General features: G+C 39.7%; 3 protein-coding genes across 9 annotated transcripts in view; 1 reads left to right on the top strand and 2 right to left on the bottom strand.

The window, feature by feature from the left end:
* Positions 1-3,352, bottom strand: part of LOC106806326 (calmodulin-like) — a 16,781-nt gene extending 13,429 nt beyond the window's left edge. Inside the window, exons 1-2 of the mRNA XM_014808229.1 lie at positions 3,321-3,352; positions 3,193-3,223 (exon numbers count right to left, since the gene is read on the bottom strand). Of these exons, the coding sequence (XP_014663715.1) occupies positions 3,193-3,223; positions 3,321-3,323 (34 nt within the window). The 5' untranslated portion in view covers positions 3,324-3,352. The remainder of the gene's footprint in view (positions 1-3,192; positions 3,224-3,320) is intronic.
* Positions 3,353-3,490: 138 nt separating this feature from the next.
* LOC106806324 (mitochondrial coenzyme A transporter SLC25A42-like) lies at positions 3,491-15,755 on the top strand. Of its 3 annotated transcripts, none has more exons than XM_014808221.1 (7): positions 3,491-3,538; positions 10,160-10,356; positions 10,952-11,060; positions 12,681-12,867; positions 13,443-13,559; positions 14,472-14,623; positions 15,304-15,755. In XM_014808221.1, exons 2-7 carry the CDS (start codon positions 10,222-10,224, stop codon positions 15,630-15,632), a joined length of 1,029 nt encoding a protein of 342 aa, XP_014663707.1. In that variant the 5' UTR covers positions 3,491-3,538; positions 10,160-10,221; the 3' UTR covers positions 15,633-15,755. The 3 variants fall into 3 exon arrangements, with proteins under 3 accessions (XP_014663707.1, XP_014663706.1, XP_014663708.1); XM_014808220.1 differs by lacking the exon at positions 3,491-3,538 and adding an exon at positions 3,545-3,596; XM_014808222.1 differs by lacking the exon at positions 3,491-3,538 and adding an exon at positions 3,559-3,582.
* A 4,017-nt stretch (positions 15,756-19,772) lies between these two features.
* On the bottom strand, positions 19,773-24,781 carry LOC106806325 (ras-related protein Rab-31-like). 5 transcript variants are annotated; one of them, XM_014808226.1, is made up of 7 exons: positions 24,740-24,781; positions 23,123-23,285; positions 22,645-22,741; positions 22,116-22,185; positions 21,858-21,951; positions 21,237-21,392; positions 19,773-20,992 (listed from the first exon to the last, which is right to left on the bottom strand). In XM_014808226.1, exons 2-7 carry the CDS (start codon positions 23,163-23,165, stop codon positions 20,805-20,807), a joined length of 648 nt encoding a protein of 215 aa, XP_014663712.1. In that variant the 5' UTR covers positions 23,166-23,285; positions 24,740-24,781; the 3' UTR covers positions 19,773-20,804. The 5 variants fall into 5 exon arrangements, with proteins under 5 accessions (XP_014663712.1, XP_014663710.1, XP_014663714.1 ...); XM_014808224.1 differs by lacking the exon at positions 24,740-24,781 and adding an exon at positions 24,631-24,727; XM_014808228.1 differs by lacking the exon at positions 24,740-24,781 and adding an exon at positions 24,631-24,727 and having other exon boundaries at positions 22,611-22,738.
* Positions 24,782-26,182: the final 1,401 nt, after the last annotated feature.

Genomic DNA, 26,182 nt, shown 5'->3' with positions numbered 1-26,182 from the left:
CCACACGATCCACCGCACGACCACAGCACCGCACACACATCACGCACAAAGCGCACACGCACCAAGTCGCATCACGCACACACACACACCGCGCGCGCGCACCCACGCACACACACACACAACACGCAAACACGCACACACGGCGAGCACGCACATCAGCCATGCACACAACGACAGCGGCACACGCACAGGTCACCGAACACTAAATTCGTGTTAACCAGACAGACAAGTTATGCAGAGCGCAAGGACTCGTTGCAATCAAATTACATATCCAGGAACTGCTATCAAGTGAGTCTCTAGTACTGATATGCCCGCGTACAGTTGCCACTGGCTATAGTGATAGCATCAGACAATTACGAGTGCAGGCGGACACAAACTGTAGAGCTGCTTATACGCATCTATAAAGAGCGTATGTTGGGTTAGGCAGGTATTTATATGCCTGTCTGTATCCGAAGTAATATGCCTAAGTTTATATCAAGTGTTTCTGTCTACTACAGATTCTAAGCCTGCTAACTATCGTTGAAGATGGTCTACTTGGCGATATTGATCTGGTGATAGCGAATCATTCTATTCTGCCAACTTCAATTTTTAAACGGCCATTTTCGGCGGCGCCTGCAGCAGGCGCCAGTCAGCAGAACTAGTATCCGAACTTGGAGGGGTTGGGGCGGGTTGTGCGGTGGGTCGGTGTGGCCGGTGGTGGACAAAAACATTGGTGTTTGTGCAATAATTGCAACTTGAAGCTGAGATCAAAAAAGATGTGAATAGGTTGTAGAATTTGTTATATGACCAAGTTTGTGGTTTGCCCTTATATCACTAATAAGTTTTGATCTTTAAGTGAACTAGGTGGGGGCACGATTATTGGTAGGGGAGTTTATCTGTTGCTATATATTATATTATTTTATGTTTTAAATTTAAAAGGATGTATTTGTTAGAATTAATTATTAATAACAAATTAGTTATTTTCATTTTTTCTTAATTTTTAATTACGTAATCAGTTAGGTTTTTAATTTTTTTAAGTATAATTATAAAGTTTATTAAATTGGGGATTTTAAATTTATTGTAATTATTAATTATATCTATTATGTATTTATATTTTATGTATATCTTAATATTTAGTTATCTTGTATTTTTTTCTATTGGTATAGTTAAAATATTTTTATATAAAGAGTTAATTTATTTATTGTTAAATATCTATGAAATAAAAATATTTTAATTATTTTATAATTGTTAGATTTAAAGTTAAATTAGATTTTAAAAAGTTGTATATTTCCCGTGGGGTTTGTAACATTATCTAATAATTGTTTAATTTAATAATATACTAAAATATAATCTTTTTATTATTTTAATAATTTGTAATAAGTTATAAAACATTAACATATTTTAAATTTCATATTAATATTAAGTATTAATTACTATTGTTTAAACATTAAGTCCTAATGTTAATTAATTAATTTTTATATTATATTTTTAGTTAAAATTTTAAATTTTAATTAAAAAGTTTAATAATGTTTATTTTAAAAGTTAATTTGCTTAAATTATATTTAAAATAAAATAACTTTACATTAAAATAGAAGTAGATATATAAAATTATTGTTTAGATTGTTAGTTTCGTGATGATTTTTAAGTTAATTTATAAATTAAACATTTATGATAAAATTTAAAAATCATTAAAATTAGTAAGTTTAAAATTACCTAAGAGTAGTTATTAATTTATAGAAGAGAATTTTAAAATAGATATTTGATATTATGAATTTTTATTTTAACGTTAGTAAAAATATTGTTTAGTTATGTTAGAATTTTGTAGAGGTTAAATTGAATAAGTTTTTCATGAAGATGAACAAATACATATAATTTTACTTGATAACAAACAACGTTTTTTGTCACACCCAACACGACTCCCCACCCCTTCACGTGCGGAAATACATATTCCTGTCTGACGGCGTGAAAGTAATTTGGTCCGAGCATCGTAATTGTTGATGCTATAGCGCCCCAGCGGCAACTGTACGCGGGCTATAGTACTTAATCTAGTAACAAGTCAGTTGTCAACTCAGTAGATTCACACGACGACGGCTTGCAGTGGGTAACCAGTAGTCTGCAGGGAAACGGTATTGCTAGGGTCTAGAATACCGCGTTTCAGATTCTGAGGGGTCCGGACGCGTGGGGCCCACAATGTCCTTGAGTTGGCTCGGTATCCAACCCACGACACAGAGCTAGCGGCACATGTAATAAGCTCAAACGAATCAAAGTAACCTCTGGCTTGCTCGCGGTAACTGGCGCTATGGCGCTACTTATTTTATGTGAGTTATTTCCGTTTTTCCTGAGGAGTGAAATTGGGATGGTCAAAACACACCGAGATAGCCGCGCATGTTCTGGCCGAATGTTCCAAGTGCAACTAGAAAATGATCAAGATCGGCAATTGGATTCTCTTGATTTTCACAGTGCGTGAGGCCAAAATAACAACGGCAAGTACAGTATTTTCGGCAATGAATAATTATAACGTTGTTGTAGATTGAACGATTCCTGTTTTCAATGGTTTTAATTATTAACATATATACGGATCGAGTATGTGATGGCTTTTGTTATGCTCGGCCAACGCAAGTAGCAACGCATATGGTATGTTGAGTGTCGTTTGCGGGTTTTCCCGTGTTACGCCGTTTCGAAAATCATGCCCATTGCAACATGGCGGTTGCGGTTAGGTGAAAGTTGTCGGTTTGGCTCTTGAAATATTTTACACATGTCACAGCACAACTGAGGGTATTATTTAATCACAACGGCTGGAGATACTATAAGTGAAGGTTAAATTTGATACAAAAACAAGGCAGAAATGCTTAAGATTAGTCTATGTTATTGAATATACGTAATTCGTCGGCTAACCAGGTGTGAAGTGCACCTGACGCGGGATGATACCGCGCGTAGCCGTACGTATATTTCTGGTAATTAATTAAACTATTCGTGCTTAACTAAACACAAAATTCACAGAAATCATACTCATAGCTTAAAGACATGTGTTTATATGTATCTAGAATTTTAGAAATGTAACTCAAATCGTTCGCGAGATATTAGAGTTAGTACACGAGTTAGCCGGCGAACCGAGCTGAGCCCTACCACCACTGGCACCAGGTTACAGGTACACTGTACAGGTAACCTGGTAATCACAAAATTGACTGTTGCTGTATTGATTATATCGCTTACCTTCGATTTCTTTAGGGCTATGGAATCGAGCCTAAAAATATAAAATAAAAAGTGTTACAATTATAACAAATACGACAGGTTTAGAAGTTTTATAGATATGAATATTTTTAACAAGGGGTAAAGTTTACCATGTTGGCGTTTGGTGCTGGGTAACACTGGCCGTAGAAAAATACTAGATAAATAACACAATTTTGTTCGCTTTGTAAACTTTTAGGAATGCTAAGAATTTTATTAATTATAATACTTTTTTTCTGAAAAATTATTCTCATCTATCATTCTTTCTAATTATTTATTTAAAAAATAATCTATCCAGTTAATGCCGTTTGCCGTCGGATGTTCCAAAATGGTAGGTGGTAATTCTAATCACGAGAATTCTAATCACGAGCGAAGGTCGGTTGATTAAGGTGATTGCACAGTAAATTCGACTGCAACTTGCACTAAAAAGTTTACATATTGAAAAATAAAGTAAATAGTGCATGTATATAAGTAGTTCTTTCATGCATATGTGCACTGCACAATTTTATGGGATCAGTCTCAATGTCACCCGATGGTGAAACCGGTGCAAATCCACTTTAGGCACCTTAGCCTAGGTAAGGTATCACGAAGTGACGACAGATTTCTGTGTATCATCAAGTGATGCACAGACTTTCCGTATATCAAGGAATGATGCAAAAACCCTAACCCTAAGTCATAAAGTGGTAACCTTAGCTTAGGTCTCACGAAGTGTGTTACTGTTAGGGTTAGGGTTAACCGTTAGGTTTGGGGTTTTTGCATCATTCCTTGATATACGGAAAGTCTGTGCATCAGTTGATGATACACAGAAATCTGTCGTCACTTCGTGATACCTAAGGTGCCTAAAGTGGATTTGCTCTGGTGAAACCCACAGGCACAGGCACTTGGGCTGAGAGGGTCTATGTCCCCCAGGCTACTGCCGGAACGTACCCTGGTACTATCTAATATGCCGGACTGTACCTCGCCTACTCCACTAACGAGTCTAGGGAGTAGACTACGCCTAGTACTCCCCAACCCTAACCCTAACCTAGCTCTAGTAGTAGTAACTATAGCCCGCGTACAGTTGCCGCTGGGCTATAGGACCAGCCATTAGGGATGCGCGGGACCAACTTAATCACGCTTATTCGCGACTATAAAACGTCTGTGGTAGGCAATTAATGCCTCTTATCCGAAGTGAATATGTCTTAATAATATCAGTTTATTATAATTATTATGATAAATTATCAGTTAAGTTATATCAGCTACTAAAATTTAACTTCTAACTATCGTTGAAATGGTCTACTTGCGGTATTTCTGGTGAACAGACATTTGATTTGCGAACTTCAAACGGCCATTTTTGGCGGCGCTGCAGCAGGCCATGCAGCGCCAGTGAGCGGGAACTATGTATTTCCGAACGTGGAGGGGTGGGCGGATCTGGGTTGGTTGTGGACAAAAACATTGTTGTTGTCAAGTAACAAATTAAGCGATCAAAAAATATTGTAATATTAGTTTTGTCATGAAAGATGAACAAATTACTATTATTAATTTGTTACTTGACAACAACAATGTTTTTGTCCACAACCAACACAAGCCGCCCACCCCTCACGTGGCGGAAAATACAGTAGTTCGCCGCGGTGACCTGGCTGGAGTAAGTTGCGTCATCCGAGGCATTCGTAATGGCTGCGTCTATAGCCCAGTGGCAACTGATACGCGGGCCTATAGGTACTTCGAGCCTAACCTACCATGATCAGGATAGCTTACGGCTAGTACGGTTCGTTGCAGGTACCTGGGGGACATTAGAGCCCTATGAGCGGGCACTTGGAGGTTTCAATAGAAATATGAATCTGCTTAACAGTAAGGTGCGAGTTTGTTTTTTCGCGTCTGTCTGGGCTCTATCTTTCTCCCCCCCCTTCGTAAGGACGGTCGACCCCCATACAGCCATAGTATTATTGCTTGAATTAGATGTCGGCGACGACCCGATTTATTAAGGCCTCCCGCCCAAAAAAAAATACACAAAATAAAAAAGTGTCAAATTAGTAATTACAATTAAAATTATTTATTATTTTAATAAATGTCCGCGTGGTGGCGCTATATACCCTCCTACTGCATCGAGTGCGCGTTTTCGCGGTGTTGTTCGCATTTTGTAGCTTTATTGTAGCTGTATTTTGTAGCTCTATTGTCGAATTACAGCGACAATAAACGAATTATTAGCTTCGAAGGAGACACGAAAGCGTCGTAGACGACTACCATATAGGTATAAATGCTGAACTTATTTGCTGCTTATTTTCGTATTTTCGAGTGTTTCATATTCATCTCCTACAGTAAATCGCTGGATCTATCTGTCTGTCTGTCTTCTCGAGACCAGTAAGAGGTGACCCGTGACTCGGGCCGTGAGGAATATTCTCAATCAGCATGACACGACGACCATTTTAGGCCAAAAACAATTTGCACAAAAAGGCCAACATAAGGGCAAAAAAACAAACAACAGATTTCCCCAAAAATAATACTAGCGCAGCAGAAAAGTTAACAGCAATCCTAGCGCTCGACTATACACTGCAGCAGAAAAGTCAAGACGAATCCTAGCGCAGCAGAAAAGTCAAGACGAATCCTAGCGCAGCAGAAAAGTCAAGACGAATCCTAGCGCAGCAGAAAAGTAAACAGCAATCCTATAGTGCTCAACTATAGTCGGGCTCAAAATCAGGCAATCGCATGAACTGCCGAAACGCAAGCAATAGCAGAAAACGCATGAAATAGCAGAAAAGCAGTAACCCCCAAAAAATCTAGCGCATCGATGGGTAGCCCAGCTAGTGCTAAATAAATACGAAATCTATTTACTACCAAAGTCTTAATGTTTCTATACTCTCTTTCACCTATTATTGCCGACAATTTCCTGTAAATGTCGTCCAAATGCTCATCTGCAACACACGCTGGCTGCCGCACGCTAGCTGCTGCACACTGCCTAGCAGGTAGGAAGGCGTGCTGCCAAAATTCGCTTAACGCTTGCTTGATTTCACGCGAATACAGCATATAATGGCTGTCGGAATCGGGAAACACCCACCGGCGCTCTTCGTGACCTCATTTTTGCGCCGCATCCACGTATCATTTTTGCAATGCTCCACTGGCTGCTTTGATGAGGCTCGTAAGGGAGTTGGAAAGCAGCATGGTAGTTTCCCAAAATTCAGTGCACCGCCTATAGCCCTGTACTTGCACTTTTTGCAGCCATTTACATAAACTGCGCAACGGGAGCGAACGCGAGAATTTCGCCAGGCTTTGTGTGATTTCGCGTGACACAGCTCGGTTACGAACACAGACAGTATGTTTTTATAACAAGTGAACACTGTCCTTCAAATAGAAACAATGATGGAGTGGAATGGTTGAATGTTTGTGTTGTATTCACGTGAAATCAAGCGAGCGTCGAGCGAATTTTGGCAGCACGATTTTCCTACCTGCTATATATTTATGTGTGAGTGTGCAGCAGCTAGCGTGCAGCGGCCAGCGTGTGTTGCAGATGAGCATTTGGACGGCATTTACAGGAAATTGTCTGCAATTATAGGTGAAAGAGAGTAGAGAAACATTGAGACTTTGGTAGTAAATAGATTTCGTATTTATTTAGCATTATAATTTATTGAAATGCTTCAAGTGCCTGTGGTGACACCGACACTGTTGATGTTGATTGTTGCGACACACGCACGGCCTATTCCCTCGGTTCATTACGCACGATTATGCTATAGCTTGTTCTATACGCTATAATATGGCCTTCGTGGCCCAATCCTAGTTTAGCACATTTGCAAAAACACATTTGCGAAAACACATTTGCAGGGTCCCAAACCAGGAATGTGCAGTCTTCGTTTCACTAGATAAAGAAAGCTGTACTACTACTAGTATAGTGTCGGTGTGCTAAGGCTAGTCGCACTACATACAATACATGATAGTATATATTATTAGTTTTATCGCTTTTAGAAAGCACCGCTATCAGCATTGCTGGTCAGTTGACATCGTTGGTTGTGCCAGGTAGCGTATTCTTGCAACTACTTGCTTGAGGGCAGGCTAATACCTGAACCTCTAATTTAGTCATTGATGTTGTGTTTCAAGTTGCTCATTACTTAGTAATTAGTGTACTAGTAGTGAGGTTTTTTAATTATACCTTTTATAATGATTGTGACTAGTAACTGAAGGTATGGAACTATATCATTTAGCCACTTGCCTAGTATTTCAAAGCAATGTTATGAAGTAAGGAGATAAAAGCATAGGGGGCCTTGTTTAATGTAGGCTGGCCATACATATATTCATCTAGATATTAGGCTATTATACAATTGTTTGTGATACCAAGTTTCTTAACTGGCGCTTAACACAAGCCCATTGCCTTTCAATTAAGGTTATGTTACTTCCCGTGATAAGTGGGCCCACGCCCCACGGATATTTCATGAATGATTGACAGTGGAATTTTGATATCCTATTTGAGATATCTGTGGTTGTGGGTTCATACTACTTAGTTGGTGGTGGCTTGATCTTTATACAGGATAACATAGTCTTACAAATATATACCGATGCCATAGTTTGTTATAGAGTAGTATCATGATTATTTCAATCTTGGGAGGGTGTTATGATTTGTTCTTGTATTTCTTGCCTGTATACTGATTCTACTTTGATAATTAACCTGTTTCAGCAGTACTAGGCACAATAGATTAGATTACTAAATAAACAATTGAAAATGTTCTTTGCCACATGCATTAATAAAACAATCCCAAATAACTGCTGTGAGTATAATTCTGGGAACTGAAGCGACGGTACCATATCAATAAGGCTCTTAGAAAATGTCAGTGATGATGTCATTTGTACCTATCACACTAATCCGTGTTACCAGAGCAGCTGATATTATCGTTTGCATGTAGCAAACAGTCAAAAAGTTGCTCCCATAACAGTGCACATGTTATTAGTATTTGTAATTCTTTGTTATTCTTTGTTATTAGTACATGTGATGAGATAAGACATTCAAAACATTTTGAGCTCTGTGTGCATATCTTACTATAATTTGGCGAATGTTGTATGTATGTATGTATGTTAATGAAAGGCTCCGTCAGTTTGGATCCAAATAGCGCCAAATTTACAGAAGAGATCGATGAGTACACGGGACGGGTTATACTCGGTTGAAAACCGTTTGTTCGGTCTTAAAAAAGACAAAAAAAAACACAAAAAGGTAAACATTTGCTCTGAAATAGGGGGCGTTTTTTTTCGTTTCTGTTTGTATTCGTTTTGTTTCAAAAGGCTTTCAATTTCGTTGTTGTTCTGTGTACTCTGTTCGGTGTCTGTCGCTGTCTTGACATTTGTGTTGAGCCCCATAATGTTAAAGTGAGAATAACTATGGTATAATCGAAGTTACAATATTCAGTTTCAGCGTATGATTGGCATAGGTTCCATGTGCAGATGTACAAGTTGAATTTTCATCAGAGCCAGATTTTTTTTTGGCCAGTTTGCTAAGTGCTGTACAGTGTACGGAGTGTCGTGAACACCGATACTGTCACAAGCCGGTCCGCATCACAAGCACGTAAATATTTACGTCGGTCGCCAGAGTGCAAACTTATGCGATAGAAATAAGTGATCACAACCGCAATATTACCTGGTCCCGCACACAGTGGAACATCGCGAACGCACTTAATATTACGTTTACGTTTATTCACCCGATTCACATCTATTTATATTCATAGAGTTTTCGCTGTGAATTGTTGCTTCGTGGCATTAAGGGTAGGGTAAGTTTGCCATAGCTTTCAAGTTCCTGAATAATCCAATCAGTGGTCTAGCACGCTTGTCAATATATAATTTACCCCAAAAAAATTGCAAAAGTTTGTTTTATGTTGTTTTATCGTTAATGATGGGTTATTACAACATTACTAAAGTTCTCCAAAATTCGAGCCATGGCGTCACATTTTGAGGATTAGATTTCATCGATTTTAGTCATTTCCATTAAAAATGTTGAATACTTCCAAAAGCATTTAACTCAGTCAATTTTCATGATAGATCAATGAAACTTGCCATCATTTACCTTAGGTTTTTCAGGGGTCAATCTTCAATGATCTAAAAGGTTCTCGAGTGATGTGTGATTTTTGCAGAACTCGGTAAAGTGCCTTGTTACATAGCATCATTAAAAACATTTCTGTTGGGTGTGTGTATTTCACTGTGTACTTGTATCAAACACCATATATGTCTATGGGTGTTACACGGTTGTACCCGCTACAGCTCGAACATATCGCACTTATCGTTTAATTTCGTATATTTGACAACGCATGCTCAAACCATAAAAAACAAACATGTGCAACAACTAAACTCTCCATATAACACCTTACACATAACACTACTGCACTGGTAACACATGCATCGATCACAGTCACTAAGCCCGCGCGTAGCGCGGGTTTCAGCTAGTATGTTTAAATATTGGTTACTTATACCTACACATACCCTAGACATATCGGGTGTCAGCGTCGTGCAGTTATGATTAGAGTTTCTCGGTTTGCTTTTCATAAAGGATAAGTTTGTAATCTATTATAGTATTGCTAGTTATTATAAAGGAAAAGAAACTTATGAAGAAGTTGTGAAGAAATGTAGTTTGTGTACTAGCCACCATTACTGTTAATTTATTGAACTGTACTAGCATACAAAATTCATGCTAATTGAATTATCATACAATAGCTATGTTACACTTGAAATGCAGGCTGCTGCTGGTAGTATTGATGAGTAGTGTATGTGTCAACAGCCTGCAAGTTTTGTGTAATTTCTGACTCGCATTCTTGGTTCTGTGTGAATTTTGTTTGTTTATTATTTGCTATTTCCTAGATCGTAGTGCTTTCTGCTTAGGGCAGATGCCAGATGACATCTATCTGGCTCCTACTATATGTGCCCCATATCAGTTGTTACATAACATAACAGTTGTTACGTGAGGGCATATATCTGCTTATAATTAGTTTATATCTGCAATTTATAGGCTATCGCATACATGGACTTGTGCAAGGAATGCAAGCTTAGGTGGACAAGGGAATCGCAGCCATGATCATGGAGCCACCATCCTCACGCGACGACCCTGTGGGTCATGTGAGTTTTCTGGAGGACGGCATACTAAAAGAAACGATAGTGGTCGAGAAATTGCCGGAGGATACGCGGCACACAAAGGATGAGAGGAAGGTACGGAAAAGCTTATGACAGATGTACAATTCGAAATTAGTACTAAACAAAGGTATCTAACACTTGATAATCTCACTTGTGTGATTATACAACTTTATTGCACAATTGTATAGTGAATAACTGACTTTACCTCTAATCCAGCATGAATTTCAATGTAGTAAGAACCGATTTTTAGTTCTGTATTTTGCATTTATGGACAATCATAGTATGTGTGTGAAGTCGTTTTCCCAAGATAGCATGTCTGCACAGTTTTTTAGGCTTCACGTTTTTGAGAGAATTATTTATTTTTTTATTTTTACTAAATTACTGTGGAATGTTCCTTCAGTGCAAAGAGTAGTGTGTCTTGTCTTCACTATCATTATACGTTATAGTAGATTTTAGTTGGTAATGAAAATGAATTTCCATACAATGATGTCTAGATATTCTGAATTGATGAGGAATTTGAGTGTTATTGGCTGTTTGCTTTTATACTGTAAAAGCACTTCATGCATGTGCCAGTGTACAAGACCATTACTGAATGCCCACAACACACCAATGTGCATGGTTGTAATTGGTCGAAATCTTCTGTGGATGAAACATTTATTTTCCTGTTTAGATGAGTACTCGGCATCGGGTAATCACATCTCTCACAGCTGGGGCCATGGCTGGAGCTTTCGCAAAAACCGTCATCGCACCTTTGGACCGAACGAAAATCTACTTTCAAAGTAAGTCTTGCATTTCTGTACATGTTATATCAGATAAGTATACTTGAAGAGTTCAGGCGCAAAAACAGATAAATCTATTTTTTTCGTTTTTTGTAAATCAAGTATTTCTGTGGAGCTTTTCATGAAATAATCATCCTACTGATGTGGGTTGCAATCACATCTTTATGAGCAATCAAAACGAAGGTCACAATTGGAAAAATGTGAATTTATTAGAAAAACGGAATTTTGATAACTTTGAACAAATTTGTCAGCAAAAACAAATAAATCCAAATGGCAATATCCTTGATAAAGACAAATTCTATGGTGCCAGCTAGGCCCAAAATACTGATTTATTCTTTCAGAAGAATGCCTGTTCGGCCTTTCTGCCTCCTACGCTGAACTTTTTTGATATCCATGTAGGTTAACAGTATGGCATCTTGTTTCACCTTATCAGTTGTCGAATACAGGAGATTAAACAAACGAGTCATTTCGTTTTCTGAGACAGTAGTGGCCACACACATACCCTGTACATTATGTACACAAGCAATAGATGGGACTTTTTTGAGTGCACTGTGTCTACCTTTCTTGCTCACAGACCGCACTGATTCATCAGGACACTGTCTCTTTTTGCGCCCAGTAGGTGAGAGCACAACAGGCTCACTAATATCATCAAAATTATTCATTATGGACGCTTAAAGTCAACGATTTCTGTTCTAAAATCGGCCTCAACGCATTGTCAAGCGAGCGAAGGCGCTGCCATGTTGGATGACATAGGCTAAATCTGATGCGCTGATTGGTCAGATGGAGTTATCGGCTGTTGCTAAAAAAAGAGCATGGCGCATGTCGGCTTATGCAGTAAAACGTTATATTCAACTGTGAAATGCGAAGGATATAGCGGTATTTGCGATTTTACCTTCAGATGGAGATTGGTGTAAGCTATTTTGTGGTACACTTAAGTCAATATTTTCGGCAATGGCGTTTATCAGTTTTTGCCCCTGAACTCTTCATTTGTTTCCAGGCACATGGTGAGTGTACTTCCTCTTAAGTGGGTGCTTGAAGTAGTATCAATGCAATGCCATTACTGCTTGTATCCGTCATTTTTCGTACCTGTCATTGTGTTGCAGTGATTTCTTTTTCCTGTCAGTTTATGTGTGCGTCATTGCCGTGTCCCACTTCTGTCCAGTGAATTAGTAGCCAGTCACCCAGCCTCAAGAGACACAGGATTCTGTATATGTATGATTCTGTACTCCAGTCATATGATTGTGGATCATCATTGCTTATCTTTGTCATTTTATTTTTGCATCAATTCCTTTTTACATACTATTCCACGTCAGTGCAGAACCCATACGTATCTCTCGGTTTTATATCAGGATCACAATGTTCTTGTTTAAAAACAGTAACCTTCATTTTATATATTTGTTTGGTGTGATTCATAGGCAGCTCTTGGCAATCTTTCCGATAGGATGTTATGCAAGTAATGGTTAGCAGCAAAGTGCCACGCAATCGACATTTTGGCATGCACAAACTTGTGGAATAGACTGATCTGACAACGAATTTTAATGAGGCAGAGCTTAGTTATCTTGGTTAGGTGCTTGTGTATATTTCCTACAGTGATCGTTTTTTGTCTTGCACGTCACGCAGTATCCAATAAAAAGTTCAGTGCAAAGAAGGCGGTGAGTTTTCTCAGGAACACGTGGAAGAATGAGGGCTTCCTACGGCTATGGCGGGGAAACACAGCAACCATGGTGCGTGTCATGCCCTACGCGGCCCTGCAATTCTCCTCCCACGAGCAGTGGAAGATCCTACTCTCCACTGGAGACGGTGCTAAGTAAGTATCTTATAGCGATCTTTGAAAATATCTTCACCTATGAAACGCTCAAGAAATTCCATGGCGGTGAGCTAGTACCCGTAATCTTTACACCCGCATATGGTTGGTGTCAATCTCTCAATTGAATAATGGCTTTATTTGGGGTTGTGATATCAGAATTCAATGTAAATTTTAAAATATCTGTGAATATGAAAAAACTGAATGTTTGTTGTTAGTAAAATGGTTATTGCTGCACATACTTATTCAAAAGTGGGTACTGTTAGTGTTAAACAGTCATGTCTTCATCGTTGAATATCTAACTAAGTAATGGAAATAATTGTTGTTCTTTTCAACAAATTTATATATGGCACATATTGTGATATTTCAATGTTTCCATTAAAATTTTTAGTCAATTCAATTCGGATATGGCCAGGTAGCAGCTTTTACCTAGTATATTCTGTGATATGTGGTATCTGGCGTATAGGTTAGGATCACTTGGGTATGTCAATCAACATATTCTCATGATTAGTTATGAATTGCATCGATTCTTAGGATTTGTATCCAAGCAGTTGGATTCAGCAGATTTTTTCTTACAGATATCTAAGTCCATTGCGGCGGTATGTAGCTGGTTCATTAGCTGGCACCACTGCTGTGACATGCACGTACCCACTGGATCTAGCACGTGCTCGCATGGCTGTCACGAATGCCCACAAGTAAGTGCACTGCCTTACGAACAGATTCCTATGAATCTTTCTGGATCAGTTTTTAGGTCTTTGCAGTCAAATCTGTATTATCGGTCACGTTAAAAGAACAGACAACTGTTCAAATGTAAAGGACATTTTCCTTGAGTGGCAGTTATACGGTGAAAGCACCGCTATATAATGGTTCCCTGTTTGTAAAGGCCACTTTTGGTATTTCCCTTCTGTGCCCCTTATATACAGGTTTGAATATTCACGTAGGCAGAATGCAAATCCAAAAAAGGTAACTCTGTTCTGGAATTCTTGTAATAAAGGCTTATGCCCTAAATTTATTAATAGTGGGTGTGTTGTGTGGCACTAAAATGTGTTTAATGCCGATGTTCACAATGATGATTACACTGCACATAAAGTATACATTTAAGTTTTATCAGAATTATCGGCATAAGCGTGCACTGAAGCTTGGTATTTTGGTCTTTACCAAACTGTAATGTTTTCGTCGAGTTATTTAAACTTGTGAATGTCTGTTATTCATACCAAAATGCGAGTGGTTTCATGTTGGATGACATTGGACCACCAGTGTTAATATAAAGTACAAGCTTTTTTCTGCCAATTATTAGCTTAAGCATGCAATGGAGCTTGATCTTTCGATCTGTACCAAACTTTCATGGTTGTTCTTGCATTGTTTCAACTTGTAAATGTCTGTTATGCATACCAAAATGTGAGCGGTTTTGTGTCAGATGATATTTGGCCACCAGTGCAATTATCTTTAAGGGAGTTGTGCCTTCCAAAGGCTAAATGGATTTAATAGCCAGCTGACAACCTAAAAAATTTTATGAGTGTAACATTTACAAAGTATATTAATGTACTTTGTTGTTTTTGTCCGCATTCAAGACAAATTGGTTATTGTTGTTTGTTATTCTCTTGCAGGTATAAGTCATTATTCTCTGTGTTCAGTAAAATTGTGCGTGAGGAGGGTGTGAGGACATTATATCGAGGGTTTAATCCCACTGTTCTTGGAGTGATACCCTATGCTGGTACCAGCTTCTTCACCTATGAAACGCTCAAGAAATTCCATGGCGGTGAGCTAGTACGCGTAATCTTTATGCTCGCATATGGTTGGTGTCAATATATCAATTGAATAATGGTTTTATTTGGGGTTGTGATGTCGGAATTCCATGAAAATCCTATCAAAATTCACGTGTACTTATTGCAGGAAGTTGTAGGCAATTGCGTAATAAGATCGTGTGAATGTAATTGAAATATATATTCCCGGTAGGTTCTATAAATAACAAATGTTTTTAATGCTAACGTATCACGGCTGTGAGCCACCGATAGCACATTGTTGGTCAGGTTACCTACGATCCTACAGCTCTCGAGTCATGGGCACCACATTATTGTGGACCATTTTATATACCATGTACAGACTGCAAAATTTGATCCCACATTAAACTAGTCCTACAGTCCTACAGCTTTCGAGTCATGGTTACCACATTATTGTGGACCATTTTATATACCCCGTACAGACTGCAAAATTTGATGCCACATTAAACTAGTCCTACAGTCCTACAGCTTTCGAGTCATGGGTACCACATTATTGTGGACCATTTTATATACCCCGTACAGACTGCAAAATTTGATGCCACATTAAACTAGTCCTACAGTCCTACAGCTTTCGAGTCCTGGGCACCACAGGACCATTTTATAGGTGCATAGCATCATGGAAGCTGCTAACACTATCACGCTGTGCGTCATGTTACAGAATATTCGGGACAACCAGAACCGAGGCCCTGGCAACGGCTGCTGTGCGGGGCGTGCGCCGGCCTGTGTGGTCAGTCGGCTTCATACCCGCTAGACATTGTACGGCGGCGCATGCAGACGGCCGGGGTGAGCACGCTCGGACATCATTACTCCACGATTGCTGGCACTGTGAGATATGTGGTGCAGACGGAGGGCGTTATAGGTGGTATCTACAAGGGACTGAGCATGAACTGGATCAAGGGCCCCATAGCTGTCGGCATCAGCTTTACGACCTTTGACATCATGCAGTCGGTCATCCGCCGGATTCCATTGTTCTACGAGGCGAGATAGCACTGAATGAGGTGTGACGTCACACTAGATGTGCTAGCAGCGGGTGAGATGACACCATGGTAGAATGCGTTGCCTTGTGCGATCTTACGTCACATAAAGCCTAGCGCACACACCCGAGCAAAACGGGAAATTTTGTTTTCCAGCGTTTCGCGTTTTGCTCGGCGAGCAAGCGCACACACCCCACCCGACACAGCACACAGCTGAGCAAAACATACAGAAACACTGCGTACAGCGCCGCTGTCACATGACATCAAAAATAGCCATTCAATGGACATCCAATTTTGTGTGTCATGTGATATTTTTAAGGATATTGATTGGAGACCGTCTGTGGCGTTTCGCTGTGTAGCAGAACGATTGACGCACACACCCGAGCAAAACGTACGCTCAGGCGAAAACACGTTCACAAGCAATTTTTTTTGTTTCGGGAATCCGCACACAGCCACGAACATCGAGCGAAACACGTTTTGCTCCACGTTCAGGGTGTTTTTGCTCGGGTGTGTGCGCTAGGCTTTAGGTGTGGCATAACACCGAGGATTATGACATCGTGCTAAAGGCATAACAATGAGAGACGTGGCCTAGATACCAACATAGCGCTGGATGTAACACCATGCTAGATATCGTGGCAATGACTTACCTGGCATCGTGGTAGGCGGCAAGCGACACGTAATGTGGTACTTTGGTTACCTCTGGTGTTATACTGTGTAGTGTGCTCTTGCTCACTTCATGTCATGCTGTACCGCAGCGAGTCATCAACAAGGCAGTACGGCAGCTAAATGAATTTACGTGTAGCTGTCAACCCCGTGGAAACTGCTAAATAGATGTTATCACACATATTGTGACAGTCTTGTAAACTGGCGTCTTACACGTACCGTATCAAAGTATGTATGTACGTATACTTTGCACGCTGGGGTGCTATGTGATCCTGATCATATTTGAGATGTAGATGCAACGTGACTTTTGCTCATTAATCAAACAGTACATGGAGTGGCAATTATTAGACACACTCCTAGTAGTACTGTTGTAAAACTATACTACTCATATACTAGATGTGGCATACAAAGTAATTAGGTTAAAATTTTGTATTTAGTCATTTTTACGTCAACGGATACCTCGTGTATCTACCCAATCGTTTGGATTTCACAAAATTGTTGCACAACATATCACGTTTCTTGCTACACACTGCAGATAAGTTGTTTAACATGAATGCTTGGAATGGCAAATTATGGCACGTTTTATACTGTTTTGTGAAGTAGTAGTTTAGACAAACTAACATTTCCCGTCACCTTTGTGAGTGTGGTTTCACTGTGCCAATTGTTGCTCACATCTACCTACAGGTAACCATTGACCTGGCGATACATGTCAAGAAGTATTATCCCAACACCCGTTCCATCATTTTCAGTGGACGTTACTGGTTTTGAAATCACATCTCCGTGATCGCTTGGTGTCTATGATGATATGAGATATAATAGATTAATTTAATTAGATTGATTGTTGATTTATTTATTCTGACAATTTAAGTACCTATAACAGGTTTTATGTAGATGTATAGCACAAAGATACAGTACTTCTGAAGGCGGTTATAGCCTGAGCATGATTCTTCCACTATACGGTACGGTTATAACGTTTTATTACGTGCAGTTTTGAGGTGCTTGCCCAGCTACCCAGTATTACATATTTCCACCCGGAGCCCTAACAGGTTGCATACAGGCGTGACTCGCAGTAACTGAAACCAATGCTGTACCCATAGATGGTTGCTAATTGCTTTGCCCAATCTGCCTGCAAAAGGAATGCCAAGAGTTGTCAAGTAACCAATTGGGAAGTTGAGATTATGGCAATATTTAAGGTTTGACATCTTTCATTGTATTTAATTAGAAAAGGTGTTGAAGTAGTTTTGCAATTGGGGCATTAGCTGACAAGAGACTCAAATCACTGACCAAGCAGCCTTGCTCCTGTGTTCGGGTTAGTATCTTGTGCAGTATTTTATACAAGGTCATTGGTAGAGGAATGCAGTATATAGCAGTAAAGTGAAGGCTTGCGATTTTTCTAAGTGATGTGTGCAGTTGTGTCATTGCAGAGATGCCTTCCGTGAGCTAGCTGCGTTCTGGTGCAGCAATGTAGAAGCATTCTTCAAGGTTGTAACTAGTATTGCCATTGGTTGGGAAGCCCACCACTGCAATTGCACAGCATCGGTGATAGATCTCTCGTCAGGTTTTTATTGTAAATAAACTAGAATTGGTGAGAATCGACTTTGCCGTCACTTGTTGTGTGGATTCTGAGCAGTACCGTCGAAGAATGTCTGCTTAAACACTGAATAGCATACAGCATTTTGGTAGCAAACAATTTTATGTTTGTATCAAATACTGTTTGCTTCTGTTGCAAATTGTATTCAAAACAGAAATAAATTTTACATAATGTTGCAAATTAGTTGCATTGTGCTTGTATTATTAGTTGTGGTTTCAAAAAGATTAGATGTGTTTATTCTGTGCCCGTAGTCTTACAAAGAGAAAAGTAAGGTATTCCCATGAACTCGGACAAACCAAAGTATACTCAGCACAGATGTGTTCGTGGCATTACTTACTATATTGTAAACCTGATTTTAGTAACGTGTAGTAACCACTAACCACAGACGATAAGAACAATTAAAAGTTTCCACTTTAGTTCCACCACATTTTATTTTGAAATCTACTGTTCTGATAGAGATTTTCAATGTAAAGGCTACACAATTTGTATAAAAGTTGTAGATTTCATGTTCATTGTGGCATTTGAGGTCTTTTAGCTGACAGCTAAACGAAGGTCGGGCCGATCAGGCATGATTTAGCATATCATGCACTATCAATATCTGTATTTCTCTATAACTCTACACCCGTGGTTCATAACCTTGGGTATGAAATGCTTTTTATCTTTGCTTTTTAGAAGTGGCTGTTCCTCTCACGTATTTCTTGTATTGCCCCTGTATCCTTATATTAATGAACATATTTGTACTCAGACCAAGCAAATGCTCTATCAATTGTGGTTCTGTATCGATGACATTAAATTTAGAATTTTCAAAGTTACCACTCTGGGCAGAATCTGCGTGTTTACTGATTTATAAAATAGCCCCTATCGTGTACTGAAATCAATTCTGACCCCCTGTTACAGCCTATGATAGTAAACTAGATGCTGCAGGTCTTGAACAAATGTTACAATGCACATTCTAAATGTTTATAATTACTCACAAATGTAGAATTGCTGCAATTTACTAATTAACTAATGTAAATGGTAACTTTTTTTGTGCATGATGTACCAAACGTTGATACACAGTAACCAATGATCAGAAACTACATTACTCATGCTACCTCATGCTAGTTTTTCTGCCATTACCTGGCGTTTTGGCATCGTTGCATTTAATACAAGTGATAAAAGGCTTGTATGTTTAGAGTATATATATATATCGTATATTCATGCTTATATATACCGTGTACATACATCACGCACAATACAATGGTAATTGTCTGTGCAAACTCGTACTTCATTACTAAATACGATTATATAAAAATTACATCACATTCTAAAAAGGAATGGATTTGAAAGTTGTCACAAAACATGTTTAACTTAAATGTGTAAAGCTAAACAGTATGCGCTACGAATATTTGTTCTGTTCAAGAACATGACATTTTCAAGAAATTAAAATTTTCACTAATATGAAAACATGCCCATATTTACAACAGACATAAAAGCTGACAGATTAAAAAGCCAAAACTATTGATGGATGCATGGGAGTGAGAGGGTAGGTATAGGCATAAGTAAAATCAGGAGCGTATAAAGAAGGAGAGCGTACACCAGTGAAATGGTGAAACCATGTTGCAGTATTAGTCGAATTAAGAAACTGCCCGTGTTATTTTGACGATTCTTTGCGGTATTATTAATCAGCTGTCCTACCTTGTTAGTATAAAACAAACTGCTTGTCCCTACGATGCTCCTACGCTGAGATAATGAGCGGTGAACCGCCGTATTTCGCCGAGAACCGACTCGAGATCAGTGTTTACTGCGACTGTCTCTCGCTGTAGATTTTCAGCGCTCATTATCTCAGCGTAGGGGCATCGTAGGGACATGCGGTTTGTTTTATATTAACAAGGTAGGACAGCTGATCAATAATACTGCAAAGAATCGTCAAAATAAAACGGGGAAAGTTTATTAATTCGACTAATACTGCAACATGGTTTCAGCATTTCACATTTTTATACGCTCTCCTTTATATGCTCTCGGTAAAATACATCTCTCTATACATATTTTGTTTAGCACCACACTAAATATACATATAACCATGAATGCCTATCACTTTCTCATGGTCCTAAACATATCTGGGTTTAGGAGCTTGTTTTAAAAGAGGCAAGATAGAAGGGCAGGTATTCTTTGATACTTACACATCTTATAAAGGGTAAAATGCAGACACCCTACAAACGAACCAGTGACTGGGACAAGACTACTAGGTGATGAAAGACAGTTGCTAGCAGTACCAGCAAATTAGTAACTGGGTAAACGTGTTAGTAGCATAGCTGGGGCAAGCCAAGAACGGTGGTGATTGGCACAGAAATATTGATCAAATGTTGTACATTCCATTTGGGCGCAAGAGCTGTCCATTATAATAATACATGATACCAACAATAAAGTATAACGTTCTACACTCTCTTGCACCATACGACACTATAGAAACATTTCTTTGCTAAATGATTGTATTTTTATGTTTACTGGCCAGTATATTGTACATGCAAATATCGAAAAGCCAAGTAGGCTTATTTGGAATCTAGCAACTTCCATATTATGCTTGGTAGAGAGATTTGTAAATATAGATAGGGAAGTTACGGGCTGCAATAAACTATTAAATAGAAAGAAGAAGGAAAAGAAGAAAAACGAGTCAAACAAAGGTAAAAACTGACCCCTTTCAGTTTCAGGGCTGTGGGTTAGGGTTTTTGAAAAACAAGACTCCACACATGAAGAATTAATAATCTCTCCGTTGGTAGCAAAAGCAATTTACGAAAATAAGCTCTGTTATTAGGAGCTTAATATAATATCATAGTATACCCTGTGAATTAAAACAAAGGAGACTACCACACACCTATAGCTCTATATGACTCCACGACATAATTAACAGTGGTAGCTACCCTGTAGATGGCAGCACTGCACGGGCAGTAGCTAGCAGCACTTGGGCATATCCATGTTGTCTACATGCGGGTGTGTGTTGCCCTGGTGTCCCAGCACACCGTCGATGACATCATTCATGTTCGTGTTATTGCCGTTTTCTATCAGCGAGTTTAGTCTGAGAAGACTGTCACACAGTCTGGAGATGCGCACAGCCACTTCATAGAATGCCTCCTCCACTCCTGCATGACAGAGCATGTACTTACTAATAAATCGTTTGCTCTCACTTTCTGCCCTTTTCCCGCCCTCCCTTCCCTCCTTCTAAACTAGCTCTGAATAGCAGCCAAAGACAAATGACATTAACTGAGGCAGCTACGCCACACACTGGTAAAACAATTTCTAACTGTCAAGTTAACACAATACTGTGATACAGCAGCACAACATTGCATGTTATTTTAAACAGCAGCATCCCTGGCTATTGCATACCTGTGTTCTGGTAAGCAGACGTCTCCTGGAAGACGGCACCAATCGAGGCAGCAAAGTTGAAAGCTTCTTCCGTTGGCACCTCCCGCCTATCCTCAAGGTCGTGCTTGTTGCCCAGGAGACACAACACAAGCGGGTTGTCTACATTGCCATTCAGCTCTACGCCATAGAAACCCAATAAGATGCATGTGTAAATGTCCACTGCATACTTTGTGTTCATATAGTTGGAGCTTTTATCAGACTAGCAGGCTTATCCTGAGAAATATCGAATCTAGCCTCACAGTGTTTTTATACCCGTCCCTGTGTCCAACTACTATTGGACTAGGACAACGCTGTCTCAGCTATGCATGCAAAATCTTTGCAATGCATAACAGAACCAGATATGGTTCGCAGTTATATGTTTCAGCACATCACCAATGTACAATGCACTATTATGAAATCTGTGACAATACAATTAAATGATTAAGCTGGAAATAAAGTTTGAGCCTGTCAGACAAAAAGACTTTTATTGAAGGGGTACAGATTCTTGACTCTAGTATAAAATAAGTCAGATTCTGGAGAGACACAAGCCTCTAACCCCGGAAACAAGCAGAGACTCACTATCTCTATAACTGTAATTCTTACCTTCTACCCAAGATTTCAAGTCAACGAAGGATGAATAGCTTGTGATGTCATATACCAAAATAGCAGCATTTGTATTCCTGTAGTACAAGGGAGCCTGAAACAAAGCCATGAACATGATATATCCATGAGAAGGCTTCTCTCAATGTCTCCATTGTCACATATATATTCAGCAAAAAAATTCGCTTGATACAGGTCTTCAGAATCTTCAACAAACCGACTGGCATTAAAGTATGTTGAGCAACACAAGTATAAGCTCACCATTGCTCTGAATCGCTCCTGTCCAGCAGTGTCCCAAACCTGCATCTTCACTTCCATGTGTCCCAGATTTCTGCAGAAATATTAACATTCAAACATTAAATTTACCTGACGTACACTAGATGTATCCGGTACCTGTGTTTCACTAAGTGGCTTTGAGGATCTTCCCCACCCCCAATTATTTTTATTAAAGACGATGTGAGATTCATTTTGAGGTTTTGGTACTTTCATGTATATAAATTATATGCCTGCAGAAATTTAGATACACAACTGAATTATCCACAGGGCTGGTCAGCCCAGACATTCTACTGGAGCTGAATTCTAACCGCATTTGGCAAGCATTTGTACCAGGTCAGCTTGGTACATTGAATTGTAATGCAAGGTATTAGAATTTGCAGATTGTTTCCTGGTATACAACGACAATTACCCCCCCCCCCCCGACTGTCATTAGAAAAACCATTTAATTCAAAACCAAACAGTAGATAGTTCTAGGTGTACCTGCAACCAGTAATCGACATCGTAGAACACTCACACTTTGCAGGCACAATATGAAGCTCCTATTGTTGGACTGACATGCTTGTCAAATCTGCTCCCTTTTAACCTCAGTATCACACTTGTTTTTCCAACTGCTGTAAAAACATTAAAAGCAAAAGGCTGACTTATAAAAATTGTTATACTCACAATTATTATTATTATAATTATTAAGTTAGTAGTTGCAGTCATAGTCACAGTCACACCAGTAGTAGTAGTAGTATTAGTAGCAGTAGTAGTAGTACTATTATTATCATCGTCATCATCATTTTATTGCACTTTTTCTCCGATTAGCTTTAATCGCTGCCTGACGTACAAACAGGTTCAAGGCACAGGTACTGGAACATCCTAAACCCGAAATCTAAAAGTTAGTCTCGTACAATCTTTAGCGTAATGAAGGCGATCAGCGTATTATGTAAATAATCACATATAATTATACGTGGTAAAGGAGAAAAATGAATTTACGTAAATTATTATACCTTGCGACCCAAGCATAACAACTTTGGATATTAATTCTCTCATTTTAAAAGCCACAGTCACAGAGGTATATTCTCAATGAATATGGCGAAGACGTCAAGAATGTCCAGAAGATGTCAGCCTCCTTCCATTGTCCGTGCTTGATAGATAGTAGCTTTATTATGTCTACAATTGCAAAAGAGTCGAGTCATCTGATTGAATGCACGTTGTCAAGCGTAATCATTGCCAGCCACCACTGAACGTACGCGTATAACATAACAAGTGTTGTAAAACTTAGATGCAGAACAACAACACAACAACAAGACAAGACAAGCTCAAACCCCACCATTCACTCACTTAGCTCTGCCAGTGTAAATAGCCCTTCTATCGCTCAGCATCGCTGCGAGGGTCTATGCCCCCCAGGGTACTGCCGGAACGTAACCTGGGTACGGTCCGGTATACCAGAACATACCCTGGTACTATCTAATATGCCGGACCGTACCTCGCCTACTCCACTAACGAGTCTAGGGAGTTGCCTACGCCTACTCCCTAACCCTAACCATATCAAATAGTCACCAGGGTACGGTATACCGGACAGTACCCAGGGTACGCTCCGGCAGTACCCTGGGGACATAGACCCTATGAGCCTCAGCATCGCGACGGACGGCTGTGGTATATTGTCATTAGCAGAGGCATATCTAGGAAAAACAGCGCCCGGGGCAAGTGCTAAAATTGTTTCACTTCTGACGCCAATAAAAAAAATTAAGAAAAAAATGGAATGTTGAGTTTTTGGTTGTTCCTAAGATTAGGATGCCAATACTTCTAAACTACAGCTACTATCCCAGGTCCAGGTAACAGGGGCGTGTACAGGATTTGTACCAGGGGTTGTTTCCAAACTTGTGAGCATGCGAAGGGGGGTCTGGGGGGCCCTTGCCCAGAAATTTTTTGAAATTAGACCCCCTTAGATGCGTTTTCTGCGCGAGCAGGGGGGTGTCCGGACCCCCTGGACCCCCCCTGTACGCGCTCCTGGGTAATCAACTTGTCAAATAAAGGATTGAATTATTTCAAGATATCATTTAGTAGGCAGATTGTTTTTTTTCCTTGGCCTTTTTGCGTTTTTTTTTACCTTTGCCTTTTTTGCGCCCCCCTGAAGGACCCCCTGAAGTGAACATGGCGCCCGGGGCACGTGCCCCCCTTGCCACCCCCCTAGATACGCCACTGGTCATTACTTTAGATACAATAATGGTACAATTAACACAACAAGGGTATCGTGTTGGGTTACACTAGTATTCACTATTGTAGGACGCAGTGCATAACGTAGTACACCGACGTAGTACATAAGTAGTCCGTCGTAAGTACAACAACAATATATAACTCACTGCTTCCTGGCGCTGCACCGGACGCAGGTCTACGTGCAGGCTATAGCCTATAGGTTACACGGGCAGAGCAGTTTTTTACGCCCACGGTTTTAAAAGTCAAGTAAAAAGTTATAGACTAGCAAGAATCAGCAAACCATGCAGCTTCTGCTCACCACTTCAACATCAGCGTATCGTTTAATTATGACACCTCTAACCTTAGAAATAGCCTAGGCTAGTGGTGCCAGTCGCATATTTACTTTCTACAGACAACTATTTACTTACAAGATTTCGTCCGAGCATTTGTTGCGCATGCGCTGTTCATGTTGTTGCGCGTGGCCAATCATCATCATGTAGTCTGCAGCGTAGAGGAAACTCGCATGCTATGGTTCTCAGCGGCCGTGAATTTCGCTCTTGCTACCTCTCTTTATTTGTAATGTGTACGTTTGTACAATAGTAGATAGCATAGTGTTATGTCATTGTGATATCTATTGTCGATAGCTTTAGCTTGGAAACTTGTATTATCATCCCAGGAGCGTAAATCCCGGGGGGGATAATGGGGATGGCCTGTACAAATATCTCCCCTGAGATTCAAAAAAAAAAGAAAACAAAAAGAAAGAATTGGAAGAAGAAAAAAGAAAGAAATGTGATTGTTTCAATTTCAGCGTAATGCATGAGAAATGAGTTTTTTTAAATGTATGTATAACTGTATAGCCTACACGTATACAGTATGTCACGATCATTTAGAGTACAGGGTCTCCAACCCTGTGAACTGCAAATGCGGAATGAAATTGATGGACAGGGGGGGGGGGGGGAAATTAACCTTGGCTGCCGCAGGCAGGCCCGCGTGCCGTAGGCATATTATGTATTGAATATATTAAGCTTCTTTGCAGCAGATAGAGAATTGTCTGTCTTGACGCAGAAGTGAGATTTACGGATTATGTGCCTTTGAGGGCGGCAGACCATGCAAATGAACTCTTCAAGAAAATGTTTCCAGACTCACAAATAGCCAAAAAGTATGGTTGCAAACATACAAAAATACGTGAAATTGTGAGAAATTGTAATTCTTACCTGTGTTTTAATACATGTACTATTACTATAGTAACCTAACTGTGTACGCTCTCTGAAAAGTCATGAAAAGTGTTTTGAATCCTAACTTGTAGGGTTGAGTCTAGGGTTGAGATAGTGTCATGAGACATGAGAATATGGCCCACAGTATGCCTCAGATTGCAAGAAAATGACTTAAATATTTCAAATCTTTCTGGGGGGGGGGCATGCCCCCACACCCCCATAGCACTGGCATGCCTACGGCACGCGGGCCTGCCTGCGGCAGCCAAGGTTAAAAGTGTGCCGTCTTCTTTCGGAGTTATTATATAAAATTATATAAAACACTACAGTTTGCAGCTGTCAGTATTTCGAAATATGTCCAATTTTTTTACTTTATTGTTGTCAAATTTGGCATGTGCGTGCATGTATGTATGCATGTATAAATGTATGTACGTGTGTTTGTGTGTGTGTGTGTGTGTGTGCGTGTGTGTGTGTGTTTGTTGTTTGTTCGTTTGTGTGTGTATGTGTGTGCATGTGTGTGCACGTGTGTGTATGTGTGTGCGTATGTGTGTGTGTGTGTGTGTGTGTGTGTGTGTGTGTGTGTGTGTGTGTGTGTGTGTTTGTTGTTTGTTCGTTTGTGTGTGTATGTGTGTGTGTGTGTGTGTGTGTGCGTGTCTGTGT

This window comes from Priapulus caudatus, unplaced genomic scaffold, assembly GCF_000485595.1.
Source record: "Priapulus caudatus unplaced genomic scaffold, Priapulus_caudatus-5.0.1 Scaffold154, whole genome shotgun sequence".
NCBI classification, from domain to species: Eukaryota; Metazoa; Priapulida; class Priapulimorpha; order Priapulimorphida; family Priapulidae; genus Priapulus; species Priapulus caudatus.
This window is presented reverse-complemented; position numbering and strand designations above follow the sequence as displayed.

Excerpts from the sequence above, each read along its gene's own strand:
- LOC106806324 (XM_014808221.1), top strand. The coding sequence starts at position 10,222 with ATGATCATGGAGCCACCATCCTCACGCGACGACCCTGTGGGTCATGTG. Across the intron at positions 13,560-14,471 it reads GCTGTCACGAATGCCCACAA|GTATAAGTCATTATTCTCTG; the intron begins GTAAGTGCACTG and ends ATTCTCTTGCAG. Across the intron at positions 14,624-15,303 it reads GCTCAAGAAATTCCATGGCG|AATATTCGGGACAACCAGAA; the intron begins GTGAGCTAGTAC and ends GTCATGTTACAG.
- LOC106806325 (XM_014808226.1), bottom strand. The coding sequence starts at position 23,165 with ATGAGAGAATTAATATCCAAAGTTGTTATGCTTGGGTCGCAAG. Across the intron at positions 22,742-23,122 it reads TGTTATGCTTGGGTCGCAAG|CAGTTGGAAAAACAAGTGTG; the intron begins GTATAATAATTT and ends ATGTTTTTACAG. Across the intron at positions 20,993-21,236 it reads GTCTGCTTACCAGAACACAG|GAGTGGAGGAGGCATTCTAT; the intron begins GTATGCAATAGC and ends TCTGTCATGCAG.